This window comes from Hydra viridissima, unplaced genomic scaffold (genome assembly GCF_058129835.1).
Source record: "Hydra viridissima isolate aposymbiotic clone 2 unplaced genomic scaffold, HvirCarnegie_v1 scaffold_4, whole genome shotgun sequence".
In the NCBI taxonomy this organism is placed as follows: domain Eukaryota; kingdom Metazoa; phylum Cnidaria; class Hydrozoa; order Anthoathecata; family Hydridae; genus Hydra; species Hydra viridissima.
Window position 1 is genome coordinate 16,174,978 of NW_028324303.1, and position 18,759 is coordinate 16,193,736.

At 32.1% G+C, this 18,759-nt stretch overlaps 2 protein-coding genes across 2 annotated transcripts; one reads left to right on the top strand and one right to left on the bottom strand.

Annotated features, from left to right (window-relative positions):
• Nucleotides 1-887: 887 nt before the first annotated feature.
• LOC145183620 (uncharacterized) lies at nt 888-7,541 on the top strand. The gene is made up of 12 exons (XM_090084822.1): nt 888-3,225; nt 3,313-3,359; nt 3,490-3,564; nt 4,162-4,381; nt 4,491-4,702; nt 4,808-4,969; nt 5,430-5,548; nt 5,686-5,829; nt 5,946-6,178; nt 6,864-6,937; nt 7,004-7,127; nt 7,208-7,541. The coding sequence occupies exons 1-12, from the start codon at nt 3,223-3,225 to the stop codon at nt 7,298-7,300; spliced, it is 1,506 nt and encodes a 501-aa protein (XP_089940948.1). The 5' UTR covers nt 888-3,222; the 3' UTR covers nt 7,301-7,541.
• LOC149890134 (uncharacterized) lies at nt 6,522-18,334 on the bottom strand. Its single transcript, XM_090084823.1, has 2 exons — nt 18,017-18,334; nt 6,522-9,788 (listed from the first exon to the last, which is right to left on the bottom strand). Exon 2 carries the CDS (start codon nt 8,735-8,737, stop codon nt 8,351-8,353), a length of 387 nt encoding a protein of 128 aa, XP_089940949.1. The 5' UTR covers nt 8,738-9,788; nt 18,017-18,334; the 3' UTR covers nt 6,522-8,350.
• Nucleotides 18,335-18,759: the final 425 nt, after the last annotated feature.

Genomic DNA, 18,759 nt, shown 5'->3' on the forward strand with positions numbered 1-18,759 from the left:
TTTTAAGGAGGGTGGGGCTGCGCAAAAGAAATTTTCTTAAAAAAGACGAAAACATTGCGGTGGTCTTTCTAAAGAAACAATCAAGAACGTTAAAGAACGCAATAGAGGTGGGAAAAGATATTTTCCATTAGAAAGAGATACTTAGAGTTAGATATTCAGATTTTCTTCATAATTCATCAAATTGATCACATACATCACATAGATTACCTAGTAAAATTTTAGCACTGTAAAATGGGTTTTAGAGATATCGCTATATCAAATTCACCTACTTTGAAGGATTTTTTTTTTGGCGCAAGGTTTCCTTTTTATTGTTTTATTGTTTTATGTGTGATTATTAAACCGTACATGTGATCAAGATGAAAATTTGCAACTGAATAGCTTTGAAGATAAGGAATCAGAATATGTTTATTTTTCATAGAAACAACGAAAAATCCAATAGATGAATTTTTTTTATTGAATAGTTTATCTCTAAAATTGTAATAGACCAAGAAAAGAGGCCTGGTAACCGAGGTAGTCCATTTATATATCAATTTTTTTCTGTTAGCAAATTACATGGGTTATAGAATAATATAGTGAAAAATATGAAAATATGCGTTTTTTGTGAATTTGTTGTTTAAATTGGAAAATGTGAAGAAAATGCTTAGAATGAAATTATTGTTGATATGTGTTGATTATTCCTTTTTCTTAGTTAAGTTAGATAATTTATTCAAAAGAAAAGTTGATAAAGTTTACTTCACCTTTTCCCTAGAGAGGCTTTTTTTTAAATAAAAACTTATTAACAACAGTTTTGACATTTATTATTAGAATTATCAGCAATAAAATGTCATGAGATTTTCCAACATGCAAAGATCCTTCTAGGCAAAAAAAACTAATGCAATTTACTGAATTAATGTCAAAAAAGCTATCAGTTATCCTCAATGTTAACACAGCAAACCTGAGAAGTGATGTTATCAAAGTGCCCAATTTTGAATAACAGAAGAAAGCCAATGTTCTAGAATAGTTAATATTTTCAATGCAAAAAAAAATAAAAAACTGCAAACAGAAAGGAAAAGATTCAGGTTTTTACTTTTGTCCCTGATTCATGGCCTTTAAGTAAAGCAGCTGAAGTATTTAATACATCAAAGACAGCCATAGCTAAAGCAAGGATATCAGCACTTCCAGAAAAAACTAATATTGTTAAAACTAAGTCATATGAAAAGTAGAAAGCTGCTATTACAGTGATCAGTTCAGTCAAGATTTGCCAGGTAAAAAGCACTTTGTAAGTGTACCCAAAAATCAACATGTATCAAGATGATTATTTCTTTGCAATGCTAAGGAGTTATACAGGAGTTTAAACTTGAGCACCCCTTGTTCTAAAATAGCTTTTTCCTAATTTAAAGCCAAAATTGTGTATCTATGCTGGGAAAAAAGGAAACCATCATGGTATAAAGATTTTCGGATGCTACGTGAAAGGAATTTCTTTGTCACATTGCATGGATAATCACCAAAAGATGGCAATGGTGGGATTGTTAAAAGATTTCTTTCCAATGCTAGTCTTCAACTTCAAACTGACTTATTAATTCAGGATGCTGAAGAAATGTTAAATTTTTCTAAAGTTATTATAACTGACATCCACTGAAACAATTATACGAATCCCTCACCTGGTACGAGAGGTTTTCATCAATTTATTCCAAAGGATGCAACAAACATAAGTGTCAAAAGAGTCTCTGAGCAGGATAAACTTAATTTAGCATCTAAGCTTACAGGTTCAGTATAATGTCTCTAAGAAATTAGAGGAAAAAAAAATTATGTCTGCAAATATGATATACTTAAGTGCGATAGCTTGGTATTAGAGATTAACAAAATCAATGAAGACGCTCTTGTAAAACTCATGCTTCCTCGTTTACCCAACACTTACTTCAGTTGGCCAAGCAGAGATGATTGTTGTTGGGTTCCTAAACCTCAACCTAAGTGGATAAGATTCAAGAATTTCAAAAGAAGTATTTTCTAACATCAAAACGTATTTCTTTACTCAAATATTCCTGATTGTTTAAAAAAGTACTCAAAAAAAACCCGTCTTACATTTTTTACCAAAAGGGTTTAAAATACGTATTTTAAAAAGAGAAAACACCTTTCTTGATCTATTAAAATTTTCCAGATAGACTACAGGTAAAATGCAACTCCTGTTTTGATTAAGTTTCTGTTGTTTTTATGAAAAATAAAGATTATATGCTGATTCCTCATTTTCACAAATATTGCAACTTAATTACATGTATGGTTTTGCTATAACACATAAAAAAATAACAACACAAAAAACAAGATGTTCGCAAAGTAAAAAAATGTCACCCAAATTATTTTTCAAAGTAACATTATCTCGAAACCCCATTTGATTACAGTGCTGAAGTTTCACTAGGTAATTTAAGTGATGTAGTGACTATTTTGAAAAAGTATGAGAAAATCTGAAATGGGTTATATGCCTGCAATATTTGTCCCACTCTATCATGGATTACCTTAAAAGTGGTTTTTTTGCTTGATCCAATTGAATAGAATACATAAAATAGAGAAAAAAAAAAATAATATTTATAAAATCAAAAAAAAAAAAAAAAAGAGGAAAAAAAATAAAAAAAAAAAAACGTTCATTTTAGATTTGAATATTTTAGTTACTATGAATTTGATATCAATGGTTATGTTAAAGTTCTTTTTAAAACTCGGGTATTTAAATCCATTCAATCAAAGTGAATGTTAGCATTGATTGCAAAATATACCGCCATTTTAAAATATTCACAATATCGATTTGTGGTCTACTAAACTACTAAAAAGGATTGTAAGTAAGGAACAATAAGGTGTTTAATATTTTTCTAATTCAATAAGGATTACCGTCGCACATTTTGCATTCTCCTTCGCGGTAGTAATGGCTATGGTAACAAACTCGAACTTTAGAAAGCCATGCGTTCTGATCATTTTTGTAATCCTCTGCTGCTTTGAAAACTTTCTAATAGCAGGTCCGATATACGGTTATTCATCAATCTTGGAGATCTTAAAGACATTAAAATTCTATCATCATCTGTGCGGTTCAGTTAACGCAACTTCACTCAGGGGAAATCATTACGCGAAAACCTGCGAGAAACAAGACCTGGCTTTAAACTCCGTTTTTATATTTGGGATGTTTTTTCATTCCATCTTAAAGTTTCCGATTGGTTTTTGCGTAGATCGGTTTGGACCAAAACTCTGTCAATATGCCGGATGGTATGACTTCACAAAACATTTTCTAAATTATTTTTAAAGTATTTCTTCGTAAATCAAAATAGTTTATATTGTTTACTTTATTTTCAGCGTGTTCTTGATATTTTTTTGTATAACTCTTGGACTAGCGTCTCCAGGTTAATATTTTTTTCCTTTTTTAAAAATGCAATAAAATCAAGCACCTTCATCTTCCGTTTCACTTCATACTTTAAATCAAATAAAGTTTCTTTTTTTTTTGTGTTTTATTTGTTGAAAAAAATTTTTTAGGTCTGGAATTTCTGTTGTTTGTGGAATTCTTTTTCCTTGCCGTTGCAAGTTCGACTTTGATGCTAAGTATACAAGGTAATAAATTTGAAAAAGGCGCTAAATTTGAAGAAAAGGCATTTAAATTTAACAAACCTTTATTCATTAAAAGTAAATTAAATTTTAAAGGATTAGTTATGTTTCTAAAGCGGGCGTAACCAACTTATTTGAGTCGCAAACTATTTTAGACTGGTTTTAGGTTAAAGTAAGAACAAAATCAGTTGAAGTACCCACAACAATTTCCTCATAGTCTGAATAAGTTTCGATAACTTTTTTTCTGTTCCCTGAAAAGAGAAATTTAACCTTTGTTAATATTGTATCAAATTAGTCAAAAACAAAAGATCTTCTAAAAACTTGAAGTCAGTGATATCATTTTTTCATTGCAGTGAATTATTTCTTGCTTAAAATAATAAGATAGTCAAAGTCGAAACAGACATGGTAATTTTTTATCACTATCTAAACTCTCTGATACTTTACTATTTCCATAGAGTTTCGAGTCTACCATAGTGTTTGTATAAGTTGCATTTCCAGATTCAGCATGAAAGATTTGCAATTTTTGAACACATTTTTTGACAGCTATTCCAACTGTGTTAGGTTTTTTGAAATCTTTTTTACTGCTTGTCTGCCCTTTTGAAGGTTCATCAGAGTCATCGAAAGATTTATCAAGAGTATTAATGTCATCTACTCCAATAACAATAACGAACAGTTGTATCAATGGAATTTTTTGTGCCTAAATCTTTTTAAAGTTTACTTTTGTAAGGCTGTTAATGTATTGTGTTGGAAATGGAAATCAGTGGGAATGTGCATGATCAGCGGTGCAGTTGATAGTTCTTCCGCTATTTTCCTGATTTTTCTGGTGAGTTTCTCTTTTTTTCCCTAAATTTTAGTTTAAAACAGTTTACGCATCCGTTACGTTAGATTGCTTGTCTTTTAACACATTAAATGTGTCATTTTATTTTGTTTAGACTTCGTTTGAGTTGGGGTTGTCTTTGATGACGATTTCCATCAGTTACATCGTTTTTACGATTATTTTTGTTACCAGTGTAACCTTGGTTTTTATTCCAAGTAATGGAGATCTGCTGATGATTATGAAGCAAGATTTACAAGAAGATTTAAGTTGTTGTTATCAAAGCAATTCATATGAGAATGTTGAAGAAATGCCATCGAGTTGTAAACGGTCGGTGTGTTAACTCATAATCCTAGAATTTTGACAGAATATATTTAAACCATGACATTTATTGAAAGACACCGGTGACTTTCAATTTGGAATTATATAATTTAGAATTTCAACATGGGAGTTAAACAATTCAGGACAAAGTTTAAATAATGACACTCAGTGTCCAGCATGTGCGACAAATTCAACGAGCTTTCAATACTGCTCTTGTTCTTCTTTGCTGTTCTCTCAGTCATCAAAAAATGAAGAACAAAGGGCACCTTTTGAAAGGTATAAAAACTCTTTTTCATGCAATATCAAAGGAGTTTCTTGCAATTTTGATAGCGAAATAAAGAATTTATAAAAGGAATATAAAAAGTATTTGTAGACTTAGAGTGGGAAGAGGAAAAGGGGAGAGGTTAAATAGTAATAACAGTATATATATATCCGGGTTGATCTAAAGCAATATATAACATATATAACATATAGATATTACATATAGTTATTCTAAGAAAAAGAAATGTCTCAAAAGCGTTTTTTAGCTTGTCTCTCTTTAGTGCTTTGTAAGTATATCTTTTATTTACAAGTCAATAAGACAATTCATAAGAATCATACGGCAAATCAAAGACCATTATAATTATATTTTATTGATGTTTTTTAAAGGAACTCATTTTAATAAACATTTATAAAAATCTTAATTAGTGGCTTACTTTGTTAAGTATTTTTTAAGCCAAATATGTAACTATTTTAGTAACTACGACAGCAGGATGCTTAACCCTGGATGCAACGTTAGTTTTCTCAACGGCCACAAAAATCAAAAAGAAGTTCAAAATGAAAAAAGCTCGCTTCTTAAAAAAAAGAAAGACTTTAGTAAGTACTATAATTGCAAACGAAGCACGTGAATCGAAATAACTTTATCTGAAACATTAACACCAATGACGTTGACGTTGACGTTATTTTTTTACGGCTGTAGTGTTATATGTATCATAATATAATATTTGTTTCAGGCAACTTGTCACTGAAGGAATGTTTGTTTTCTTGGAAGAATACTTTATCTGTGATGCTCTTCAGCCTGTTGCTATTAAAACTTCTTTACTTTGTCGGAAACCTGGATAAGTATTTGACAAACATTACAGACAATAACAAGAATGGTTTGTCTTTGCTAATTTCAATAAATAAAGTTAAAACCTTTTTTTAAATCTTGAAAATCCTAGAATACTTAACAAATCAAATCATGAGCCATCAAAACTCTTCTTTTGTTTGACAGTGTTGGCTTATATCAAGTATTTTGGTTACATTCAATTCATGGGCGTCACTTTGGCGCCATTATCAGCTTTAGTTCTCCAGCAATCTGAATCCAGTAGGACAGAAACTGCTGGTCAGCCCCCACTTAAAAAGTACATTCAATGCGTTCAGGGTTGCATAGCTCCGTCAGTGATTTTGATTTTAACTGTGTTGATATTAGATGGTCTTCAACTAGTGAAACTCCTCGCATTGTGTGTAAGCATTTTTTTAAAACTGTTTTCTAATAAATACTTAGAAAAAGTGAGCCACGCAAAAAAAAAAGAAAAAGAAAAAAGAATTTTGTACAAGTTTGTTAAGCCATCACCAGAAGACCATCAGTTTTAGCAAAAATCCTCTTCGAGTATTTTTTTAAAGTTAAAATCCGCGTAAAAAACAAATGACTAAAAAATAAAACTTAAATTCTTCTTTTAAACCATATTTTTAAAATTTTTTTAATACGTAAGTGCTCACAATACCTGAAAAATTAAAATAGCTGTTAATAAATGCGTTCCTTGAGTTTGATTTTTAATTTACTAAAGATGTGACGTCGATTTAACGGTTTTTCCTTTTTTTTTTTTTACAATTGCATTTTTTATTCTATAATTGTTTATTAAAAAGAATAAAGACTTAACTAGAAACGAGAAGCAATATATGAGTTCTGTCACAATTTTCATTATTTAATAAGATGGATAATATAACTTAACTAAAGAAGGTTACAAGCATTGCATGCGCGTATTTGTAAAATCATTTGTTGACCAATTCTCGTAATTGTAGAAAAAGGTGAGAAAATGTTTTTGTTGACCTCATAGATTTTATAAAACTTAAAGTCTAAATAATAAAACTGCTGAAGAAGTAAAAGCTGAATATATTTTCATTTGTTTGACGTAAATCTTCTTTTTAGATTCCTATCTTTGTCTTATACTTGTTTGGACTCAGCCTGCTCTTTTGTTATGTGTCAGTGTTTATTTCTCTTGCGTAAGTTGCATTGTGTAGACGCTTCAATATATGGAATACTTTATTAAAATTGCAGTTTCATATTAGGTTTCCTCCTCAGCATTTCTGCTCAATTTACGGTTTCACAACGCTAGTTACCGGGGTTATTTTGCTATTACAATACCCAATTCTCTCACTGGAAGAAACTGTTTTTATAGGGAATCAGTTTTGGGTTAGTTGCTCTTTTTATTAAGGCCTTAGATTTTATTTTCTGCTTACTATTATTATTAAATGATTCATTTATTTGTTTAGGTGAACGTTATATTTTTTTTTACATCTCTGTTACCTGTTTCATTTCCTGTTTATCTCAAGTATCATTGCAATCAATTGATGAAAATATCATAGCGGTGGGTCAATTAAATATCGTCCAGTAGTCAAGTCAAAAATGTTTAAAGCACCGAAGTTTTCAAACTACAAAAAAGCAAAACTACTTACATCATTACAGAGATATCAAACAAATATGTTTCTACCAAATATCTTTTTGAAGTGGCGTTGGTGAGGAAGTTACTTTTAGAGACTATTTCAAAAATAAAATTAAAAAACAAACAAAAAAATAAATAAACATGTCATTACTACGTTCAACATTTACAGCATATTTATGCCTAATTCAGGCATAAATATGCTGCAAATGTTGAACGTAGTAATGACAAAGTTCTTCAAGTTTTATTCATCACAAAGTTCATCATTTGTACACGAAAATTAATAAATTAATCAAAAGTATTAAAAAAAGTTGATTTCCTTCTGGACAAAACAAGTGCAACTCGACAAAATGTTGACCAAGCTGTATTTCGCTATCAATATTTTGTGGCGAATCCTTTGTTGTCGATCACAGCCTTGCATCTTCGAGGCATAGATTCGATCAGGTAATCAATGAAACTTTGTGGAATCGCTGCCCAGGTCTTTTGGATTTGTTCAAACAGTTGATCCTTATTACGAACCCCTTCACGATTAATTCTGCGGTTGACGATCTCCCACAGGTTCTCGATAGGGTTGAGATCCGGAGATTGAGGCAGCCAATCCATCACCGATAGGTGGTTTTCTTGAAACTACTGCTTGACTACTTTTGCAGTGTATTTCGGATCGTTGACTTGCTGAAAAACCCATTTTATTGGCATATTCCATTCAGCATGAGGTAACATAACATCTTTCATGATATTTTTATACATGAAGTGGTCCATTATTCCATCGTTTCAATGTATTGGACCTAGGCCGTTAGCAGAAAAACACCCCCAGACCATTACATTGCCTCCACCATGCTTCACGGTCTTATGGCAGTAACGTAAATCGAGGCGTTTTCCGGCCGGTCGACGTATACGGCAAATGCCATCGCTCCCAATGATGTTGAACTTCGATTCATCACTGAACAGGACAGTTCGCCATTTCTGCACATTCCAATCAATATGAGATGTAGCAAACAGGAGTCTTTTCTTCTGGTTTTTTTAGTGAAATCAGCGGTTTCTTTGCAGGGCGTCGAGAAAACAATCCGGCTTCAACAGCACGTCGTCTGATTGTTCGGTCCGATACAGGCAGCTCTAATTGCTTTTGTATCTCGACTGATGATATCCAGGGATCCTTCTTGACAGATCTGACGATCATAGAATCCTCTGCTGCCAACTTCCCCGTAGAACGATATTTGGAACATAGTCTTGATACGGTCCATTTTTTCACACGATATTTATCACAAATACTTTTTTGTGACATTCCACTTACGTAATCGTCAATAATTTTCTTTCTTAGTTCCAATCCAAGACTGTCGGGAGCCATTTTTGCACTTGAAGTCATAAAAATAATAAAAATAAATAATCACGCTTCTCAAGGCTTACCGTGTTACATTTACCTTGTGATGATACAATAATGCTCTGTGGAACGCAACGTCTTGGTTGGATGTGGACTGTATTGATGTAATGAAACACTCGTTGTATTTCACTTCTTGTATTGATGTTCTTTGATAAAACACTTTGATAAAACTCACTTCGATAAACTGTCTTGATAATACTGGCTGGTTGACTTCCATATACTGACTGAATTACATGTCGATTTACATGTCTCTTAGATAGTAAAATGAACCTGTGTGAACCTGTTCTGGAAGATTCTAGATGCTTCTTTTCGATACTTCTGGAAACTTCTGGATGCGTCTGGATACTTCTGAATGTTTCTGGATATTTCTAAATGGTACTGGATGCTTCCAGATGCTTCTTCTGGAAACTTCTGGAAGCTTCTGCATGCTTCTGGAAACTTCTGGAAACTTCTGGATACTTCCTTTAATTATTAAAAAACTTCCGTGACGTTGACACGGACCAGACTTAAGAAAATGAAACAAACCAAAAAAAATGCACTTGTTTTGTCCGCTGCAAAATGGCACTTGTCAACGAAATTCTGCCTGTGTGCTGTCACCTGTTAGCTGATTGCTCATGTCATGGCATGCTATGACTCCAGACTCCTAAACTGTTTGCTGCGGTAGTATAGTTCGTTTCGTTTTTAAGACATGTAAAATTAGGAACACTTTTTAGCATTGTTCGATGTTGGTTGCAAGTGTTTTGTCCAATACTGTATATAATTCTTTTTTGGGTTTTTTTTTATAAGGAAGTGCAACCTTCCTTGAATGGTTGTAAAAGTTCAGAGACCTTTTTCTAATAAACATGTTCTGCAACTACAATTTCCAACAAAACAAGAACGAATTGATTCGCGCTAAAAAGATTCGCCAGTGTTTAGTTCCGTTTGAAATTTATAAGAAGTTTTATTTGTCAAGAACGTCACAAAATATTGTTCCATAGGGCTGGATACTTGCATCGAATCATGATTGGTATTGAAATATGGATACATTGCAATTGTCCTAAACACAAAATGGAAGTACAAGAGAGGTTAATTTTCACTATTGAAATCAGATCGTTTTTCTTCTAGTTAATGGTTGTGCGTAACATGCTTTCAATTAGAGAAAATGTAGTACATGAATTCCAACAAAGTATTTGAATTAAGTTAGAAGGAGAGTTCCTTCGCACTTTCATGAAGCAGCTTAATTAATGTCAATTTTATTACAATCTTCATAAAATCCAAAGATATGACGTAAAAGTACTTTCAAATTAAACGTACTCTTTGGAACAGGACCCTGAGTATTATATGCTTGTCTTACAGCAAGTATTTTAAAATACTTGTAAAATGTTTTTTTATTTCTAAATAGGTGGGAAAAATATTTAGAAAAAAAATTTTATATCATCAAAACTGAGCAAATAACTTTTCTTCACCATTAACATTTACGCTACGAAGTTTAATCGATCCAAATGTTTTGTTGAGTGTGCGAGACCGCACTTGCGATTTAGTCTTTGCATACATATTATCACTTTACAATATAGTTTATCTATCTCAAGCCTAGAGATTTAAGATATTCATTTACGGAAAAATTTTATTTCTTTTATCTTTTCCTTTTTCTTTTCTGATTTTACAACTACTTTCTGATATCCATATTGTGAGAAGGGAGAGTCTCACAAATGAGGACGAGGAGGACGAAGACGGATTTTTAAAGAGAAGTAAAGCAGAGTTTTTAAGAAAGATATTAAGAAAAATTTTAAAGAAGAGAGATATTTTGTGATAAATATGTGTGTGCGACTCTCACTCTCTCACTCTCTCTCTCTCTCTCTCTCTCTCTCTCTCTCTCTCTCTCTCTCTCTCTCTCTCTCTCTCTCTATATATATATATATATATATATATATATATATATATATATATATATATATATATATATATATATATATATATATATATATATATATATATATATATATATATATATATATATGGAGAAACAAGAAGTTTTAAAGTTGTTACATTATACAAAATATTTCCAACATACTTCCATTAACGTTCTAATAGAACGTTTATTGAGATATGTTGTGTAATAAAATATACTGAGGACGGTAAATACAACATTAACCCTTTAGTTATTAAACTTTTCTCATTCCTAACCAAACTATGCCCAAACCTTGTCCTTTCCTAACCAAGTAATCCCAACTCCATTAACCTTGATCACAACTTTCCATTTACCCTTCCACATAAACCTATAACCCATGGTTCTCTATATCCCAAATTCCTTATATCATCATACGAACAAACACTAACTTAAATAAATTATTTATATAAAAACGCCGCTCTCACAATATTGTGTATCAGTAACTTTTTGTACCTCATATCCTTTACAGATAATTTCAGCATTCTTATTCACTATTGAAGTTGTGTTATATTTTTTATGATATCTTGACGGAATTTCATATTTTTATATATGCATAAGATATTTTTTTTGTAGCATCTGCACTTTTGCAAACATCTTCGTCATAATTTTCTCTCCTAATCCCTTTGGTTTGCTGTTCAACTTACATCTTACTTTCTTCATATCACTGCGATCGATTGAATGCATTAAAATCTATTAAACGAGTCTTTGGGTCTACATTCTTTTGCAAAATATAAATTTTCTTAATATAGTCTGTGACATGTCGAGTTTGCGAAACCGCACTAGTGCAAGGATTTGTCTAGCGTGCGTGACCGCACTTGCTGCAGCTTTATCTATTAGTTTTGTTGCAACTAGAGCAGTCTCCAGAGTTTTACCAACATCTAAAACCATTTTCCCAATTTGTTTAGCAGCACTTTTACCAGCGTCCACAGCTGCAGATGTAACTTGTTTCGTTCCCTTGCTTGTGAGTAGTCTTATGAGAATCCTTAAAATGCTATCAAAAAATCCAGCACTTCCGTAGACATACTTTCACTTAAATCCGTGTTTTTTGCTAATAAACATATTTTTGTAACAGTAACAATGTTTTTTTTATAAAAACATGCATCAAAGATTTGTTGTCTTTTCAACTCATCTCCTATTGAAATACTTTGATTTCTTAGCCCTGTATTACCAACCCTTTTACTAGTAAGATAATTCGGTCATTGTCATCCTGAACTGTCCCTAATTTTCTTTAAAAGCTCATTGACAACTTGAACAAATCTTTTGTTCAAGTTGTCAATGAGCTTTTTTTTTCCGAACTGAATTAGGTTTTTTTTCGAACTGAATTAGGTAGGATAGATTAGGCTGACTCCCCACCTTGTAGAGAAAACCTAGTAACACCTCTGGTAACTATGCTGTCTATGTACCTACATACCGACCTTACAATTAACTGGTCCTAATATTCAGTATTTAAATCTTTACATTTGAACTAATTATAGCAAGTAATGCTTTATAGCTTTAACTTATAAAGAAATTACTAAATATGATTAAATATTTTAAGCTGCCAGTTTGGAACTTTGGTGCGAAGGCTCCGTTTTGAAGATTGCTGGCAAGTTACAGGGATTATTAAAATGCCAAAGTAGGAGGATAGTAGTGGCAAACTAGATTAAGGAGGTCTTTAGCAGGAAACTGCCAACTCCAGGAGTGACCCGCTGAAACCCTTACTATGACTGTTCGCGAGGTTAGAATTATTTTGTTCTATCTCCTATTTTAAAAGTTGGGAGAAAATGAGTTATTGATTTTAGTAAGTAATAATTGCTTTCAAAATACGCTCTATTTTAGAATTTTTTTTTATCAATAATTTGTTTAAACATAAACTATTTAAAGATAAGTTATTATTTCTTTAAAAATTAAAGCTAAAATTTGAAATAATATTTACTCTAAGAAAAAAATCAAAAACTTTCTCACAACGTTTAAACTTGGAGATAGAACAAAATAATTCTAACCTCGCGTGTTGTGCTTTGTTCCTTCAGGTGCTAGAGGATCCAGATCAGAAAGAGAAGCTGAACATCATCATGGGCAAGCAAAACCGGCCGCCCTTTTATGAGACTGACAAAGCTTTGCTGGCTCAGTACTGAAAGACCATCAACCCAGCTACCGAATGTCTTGATAGTCTACAGTCTGAGGAAAAGGCCTATATGGAAATTTTTCTGCCTACCATCAAGCTTATGAAAGACAAGGTGGTAGTCTTGAAGAATGACAACAGCATTGTAGAGAGTCAGCATCTTACCAGCAACCTGCTGGAGAACCCTTAAAACCTAGAGTGGCCTTCAAGGCAAGGTTTGAGTATATGTTCAGTGATAAGAACCTTCTCATAGCCACAGCTCTCACTCCTCATTTTCAGCTCGGAGTTGTTGGGTACATGAACATACTGATGAAGGCCGACATCAAGAGAAGTACCCTCACTGAGGCAGTGATGAAGGCAAGACCTGTTGAGGGGATTGGTGGGATCGAAGTGATGGCAGGTGCTGAAGATGACCCCTTTCACTAAAAGAGGAATGACGATATGATGGCTACTCAGGGCTGCCATGAAGAGGGCACGGAGAAAACCTTTGATATATGGAATAGGGTCAGGGTTAACAGCTGGACCCACGTCTTATTTGACCAGTTCCCGCAGCTCCACAGAAGTGTATGGTTGGACATGGTACTATCAGATATCGGACTCAAAAAAAAATACCGGTTGCCAACCTCTGTCAAATTTAAAGGTAAGGAGGTGCATATATATATATATATATATATATATATATATATATATATATATATATATATATATATATATATATATATATATAATATATATATATATATATATATATATATATATATATATATATATATATATACGATCTTGCAAAAGCTTGATAAATAAATTATAAATAAATCATAAAACATTTTATAAATTTAATTTTTTCAAAACTGAAAAAGGATGAAATTCTTATTCCATTGTTTTTAAATAATCAACTTGTTATTCCAAGTGGTCATGAGCCTCCTTTCTTCGAAGAGTGAAGTTCTGCTTGCAAGATAGAACCCGTTACTTTGTCAAAGTTGAGATTATTTGCTGATGAGAATATTGCAAGGAAAACATTGATGTTGCCATAAAATCTGTCAACTCTTTTTCCAGTATCACATCTTTAGTTGGAACCAATAAACCATGTGTATTCAGTGGTACGAATCATTACTCATTTGACTAATTTCAACAGGTACGTATTTGATGTCATCCTGATAAGCTTGGGGCACTATAATTTCTTACTCCCTACAAAGTTCGTCTGTTGAGCATCATGTGTGAGTCACTGACCAAAATGGCTCTGTTCATAATAGCAGATGGTGCTGCAACCTTCAAGCTCCTAGCAAGTGAAATCTATGATACATTTCTACTTAGAAAATCTCAGTTGGGGAAACAGGTTTCTTTCTGATTGCAGATGAATGTGTGGGTCAGAATAAAATAAAATTTATGAAAAGTGAGTTTTTTATTTTATCAAACTATTTTAAATCATAAATATTTCATTAGCGTTATTAAATTTAATTTGACTTAAAGTTTAACAACATTTGAAAATATTTGTCAGTTTAACAAACTATAAAAAATTTATTTATTTATAGTGAAATTCACGATGGCATTAATCCGTTAGCAATGGTGGCAATGGTTCACGATGACGTCCAGAACAAGAAGAATGCTTCGAAAAATACAGGAGTGATTAACGTCCCATTGACGTGTTTTGACCAAAGCCTTCAGCTGGCTAAACATGGTGCTTGTGATAAAATTCCAGATATGAAAAAGCCCGTTGCTTCATTCGAAAGGCTGGCCAACAGGTACACAAATCATCCTTATGCGAAGCAAGAATAAAACGTGAGATGAAGAGTCACAACGAGCGTGAAAACAAACATAATGGTGAAACTCCGATTGTTTATTGAAAAATTATTCCATCTGTTTTTACACGATGTAACAATAATTGTATGCTGATTGAACCCATTTCGAATCTTTTTGATGCACTTTAAAGAATCAGAGAATTTCCAGGGAAAATTTATTTTAAATGTTTATTTAAGTTTTATTAAACACTAAAAAGAATAATGCGTTTAATTCAATTTTGATAAACGTAACAAGCCATTAAACTAGTTTAGCAAGCTTTTACGGACTTTAACAAACGTTAACAAACAATTTTGTTATCAATTATCTTTTTATAAGGTGAGGACAGAGCTAAGCTTGCTAAAGAAATTCCTACAGAGGAAGACTTTGACACCTTGGATGAATTACTACCAACATTAATCTCCTGGAACAAAAGGAGATTAATGTTGGTTTTTTTTTAAAAGCTCATTGACAACTTGAACAAAAGATTTGTTCAAGTTGTCAATGAGCTTTTAAAGAAAATTAGAGACAGTTCAGGATGACGAGGACCGAATTATCTTGGGAGAAACCCGTTACAATGACAATCTTCCTACTGATGAAAAATCAAAAATTGAGGTAGAGTAGAAGACGTTCTCTAGAATGATCAAGAAAAAGAAAGAAAAGGCTAGAAATCCTCTTTTTTTTCTGGATTGAGAATCAACAGACATTGCTAATTCTGGCTGAACTAGCTAGAAAGTGGCTTTGTATTTCGCTGTCTTCGGCCAGTAGTGAACGAATTTTTAGCTGCGGTGGCAGCATTATGACTACTAAAAGAACTAAACTGATGCCAGAAAACGTAGACATGCTAGTTTATACACAACATAATTTCGATAAAGTTAAAATTACAAACTGAAAGCTTCATTTTAAAGATCCATTTGATCAAAAACTGGCAACGACAACTCAGGTTTCAAGTGATTCACAGTACGGTCCAGAGGATGATGATTTCTTTGGAGTTGAGTTTTTACCTATCACACCACCAAAAGATGCAGCTGCAACTACATTTCCCAGTGGTTCAGAAAGTCAATCTAGATCAACTGGCTCGGCTCTACGCCAATCTTTGTTGAAGTTTAAAAACACTTCACGTCGCCACCATTCAAGTAAAAGTTTATGAAAAACTGGAAACTTGTTTACTTAATTAAATGTTCTTCATGATACCAAGCTTTCTAATTCAAATGTGTGACTGAACTTTGACTGAAAATAGATAAATTTCATTTGAATTTTTTTTTTTTTAGTTAAACAAAATTTAGATAGTTGCTGCTTGTTAAGGTTCGAGATAAACAAAGTTTGTTAAGTTCGATTAAGTTCGTTTAGTTTTTAAAAAGTTTGTTAAAAATCCGTTAAAGTTCGTTCGCGATCAAAATTGTTCGAATAAAGTTTTGACGTCAAAAGTGTCCGTTCGCGATCGTTTGGAATGAAATTTCTGAAATGAAAAGTATGATCGGGATCGTTCGAAATAAAAAAACGAAGCAAACGCAGACCCTTAATTCATAAATAATGTGATAACACACTTTAATTGCTCTTTTAATTAAAATACTCTTTGAGTCATCTTTTTTAACAGCTTCTATAGTTACATAACTTGTTTATCTTCTTTCCCTATACGTTGTTCTGACAAGAAAACCATAAATGATAGAAAAAACTTTTGCATGTGATGACATTCTATTCTTCCAGAAAGCAAACGAGTCTTCAACATAATTGTCTTTTATATCGCTAACATATTTATTAAGTTATCCTTGCACATCAATGAGTGTGGTGCTGGAAGTGGTCACAGTACGGTGACCACTTCCAGCACAACAATTAGTTAAAATAGAAAAAATAGTTTGTATTCGATTTCACAGAGTTTAAATAAGATCGACGAAAAATTCCAACGAGGTTTTCTGTTTATTTGTAAGCAGCTGACGGTTTCCTCGCTGTATTTTTCCATTGTGTTTAATTCCTATGTACCAATTGTTGGATTTTTGATTTGTAGCGGACAGCATTGCTGCTTGTGATGCGTCTTTCTTCAAACACGCAGTTTTCGTAATCACCAAAGAAATGTCAAAAGAAAAAATCCATTATAAACTCAGGAATAATTTGGAGATTTTCTTTGAAAAAAAAAAGTAGGAAAGAAACCGATACACAAGTTATACAATGATATGCGGCAAAAATAGGAATTTAAGCGAATGGAAGTCACCATAATTTCTTCATGTACTCGATTATCAACCCCTTATGAATTATTAAATGCTTAAAAACCAGGTCGTTTATTTTAACTTTAACTCCTAAAAGAAAATGAGGAAGGAACTGCGGATCTAAGAAACTGAATGTATCATCTATAAAATGATATCTAAAAAATATTATGATTAACGATTATAAAGCGATCATTTCTAGTTAAAAACCTTAAAAAAAAGCTAACAACATAACATTCGTTAAAGAATGTATTTACGCACTTTAAAAAAAGATTATTTTGGCATGTTTTTAAATTTGTAAGAATTATTAGGCCGGGTGAATAAAAATGAGCAATTACTTTTACTCAGTAATTGGTCAGCTTTACGTGAATAAAAACTTCAGGAGTTTTCCTCATATTTTTATTCACGTAAAAGTAAGCATTTTACTTAGTAATTGCTCAATTTTACTTTAATAAAAACTTAATAAAAGTTGTTGAAGTTTTTATTCACGTAAAGCTGACCAATTACTCAGTAAAAGCAATTGCTTATTGTTATTCACCCGGCCTATTAACGTTCTTCAGCCAAATTTAAAAACATTTTAAAACACTTTATTTAAACAGCAAATAATACCTATGACGAAGGGTGAGTTCCTTTAATAAAAAGAGTTTAGTTTAGTTTAATTCTTTTGTGAATTTAAACTCCAAATAATTGCAATTTGAACGTGATCTGACACTAAACTATTATCCGATTTACCTTAATGGAGTATTGGTTTAATGCAGACCCCGACAATTATGCTGGTAAAGACAATTTATGGGTGGCTAAGGCAACTTACGGGTGACTAACCAGCTTAAGTTATGCCAAAACGACGCACAACGGCTCAGACCTTTTCCCAATCACAACAAGTTAAGCCGTGGCTTCGACGACTGGTTAAGTCATAGGGCTTATTCATCTCAAGTCAGCTGCAGCTTAAATGTCCAACGGGTGGTTATGACTTATCAAGTCCACTCCGTCTTTAACGTCTAGTTTTATGGAAATGCTGTGTTGTTTGTTGTCGTGGCTCTCATTAATTACCCACAAACCAAAATCGTACTCAAACACATCAGCTGATTGATTTTAGCCTATTCGACTTGAGCTCAGTAGGAAATTTAAAAGGGAAATAACCCGTATTGTTAGTTTTAATAAGAAATAAATCAAACAAAAAATATACAGCTTAATGTATCTTTCAATCGTAAAGTATTAATATATCAATTCGAGAAACCAAATTTAAACTCAAAACTTACCAATAAAGTATACTAAAGATGAACTTCATCTCATAGAGGGAATTCTAATATAACAATCGTAAAGTTTAACAAACTGGTGCAAATAGGTGAAGTTGAGGGTAAACGTTTCTCATGAGTAGCTCAGTATAAAAAACGGATCTAATATGTAAAAAAATTTGTTAAACATGTATGTGAGGGGTCTCAGAAAACTAACTTCGATTAATAATTAGTATGCAGAATCTTGCACTTAATCTCGTTTTGGCCATGAAATTAAACAAACAAAAAAGTTTAAGACTCTAACTTAAGTGGAAGTTAATCTAAATGAATTTATTTGATTTCTAAGTAGATAAAAAAATCAAGGTTAAGTTTAATCTAAAGATAGAGATTCATAAAACCCAGAGAGTAACAGATACATGCTTGTAACAAAAATCCAGTGTGTTTTTAAGTCAAAATATTTTTATCAATAAAACGTTTCTTCAGACGTGATTTACTAGATTTTTTTGCATTTAATAACTTAAGTACATTTTAGTAAAAGATATGCGCCATTAACGTAATAGTTTGATCGAAAAAAAAACAAACTTCAATGTTAAAGAACCTAATGACGCATGTCTTAAAATCCAAAATTAGTTAAGTCGATAGTTCACTAAAAGAAACTTCTTATAAAAATCAGTTACATATAAAGTGCATTTATTTATATTTATTTTAAAATACATTTATCTATATTCTATTCATATTTAAATATGCTCAAGTTTATCACGAATCTG

What these genes read in the sequence shown, in the direction of transcription:
- LOC145183620 (XM_090084822.1), top strand. An exon ending in CTATTTTCCTGATTTTTCTG is followed by an intron (nt 4,382 to 4,490) that starts GTGAGTTTCTCT and finishes TATTTTGTTTAG; the next exon opens with ACTTCGTTTGAGTTGGGGTT. An exon ending in TCAGTGTTTATTTCTCTTGC is followed by an intron (nt 6,938 to 7,003) that starts GTAAGTTGCATT and finishes GTTTCATATTAG; the next exon opens with GTTTCCTCCTCAGCATTTCT.
- LOC149890134 (XM_090084823.1), bottom strand. Translation starts at nt 8,737, where the DNA reads ATGACTTCAAGTGCAAAAATGGCTCCCGACAGTCTTGGATTGGAACTA.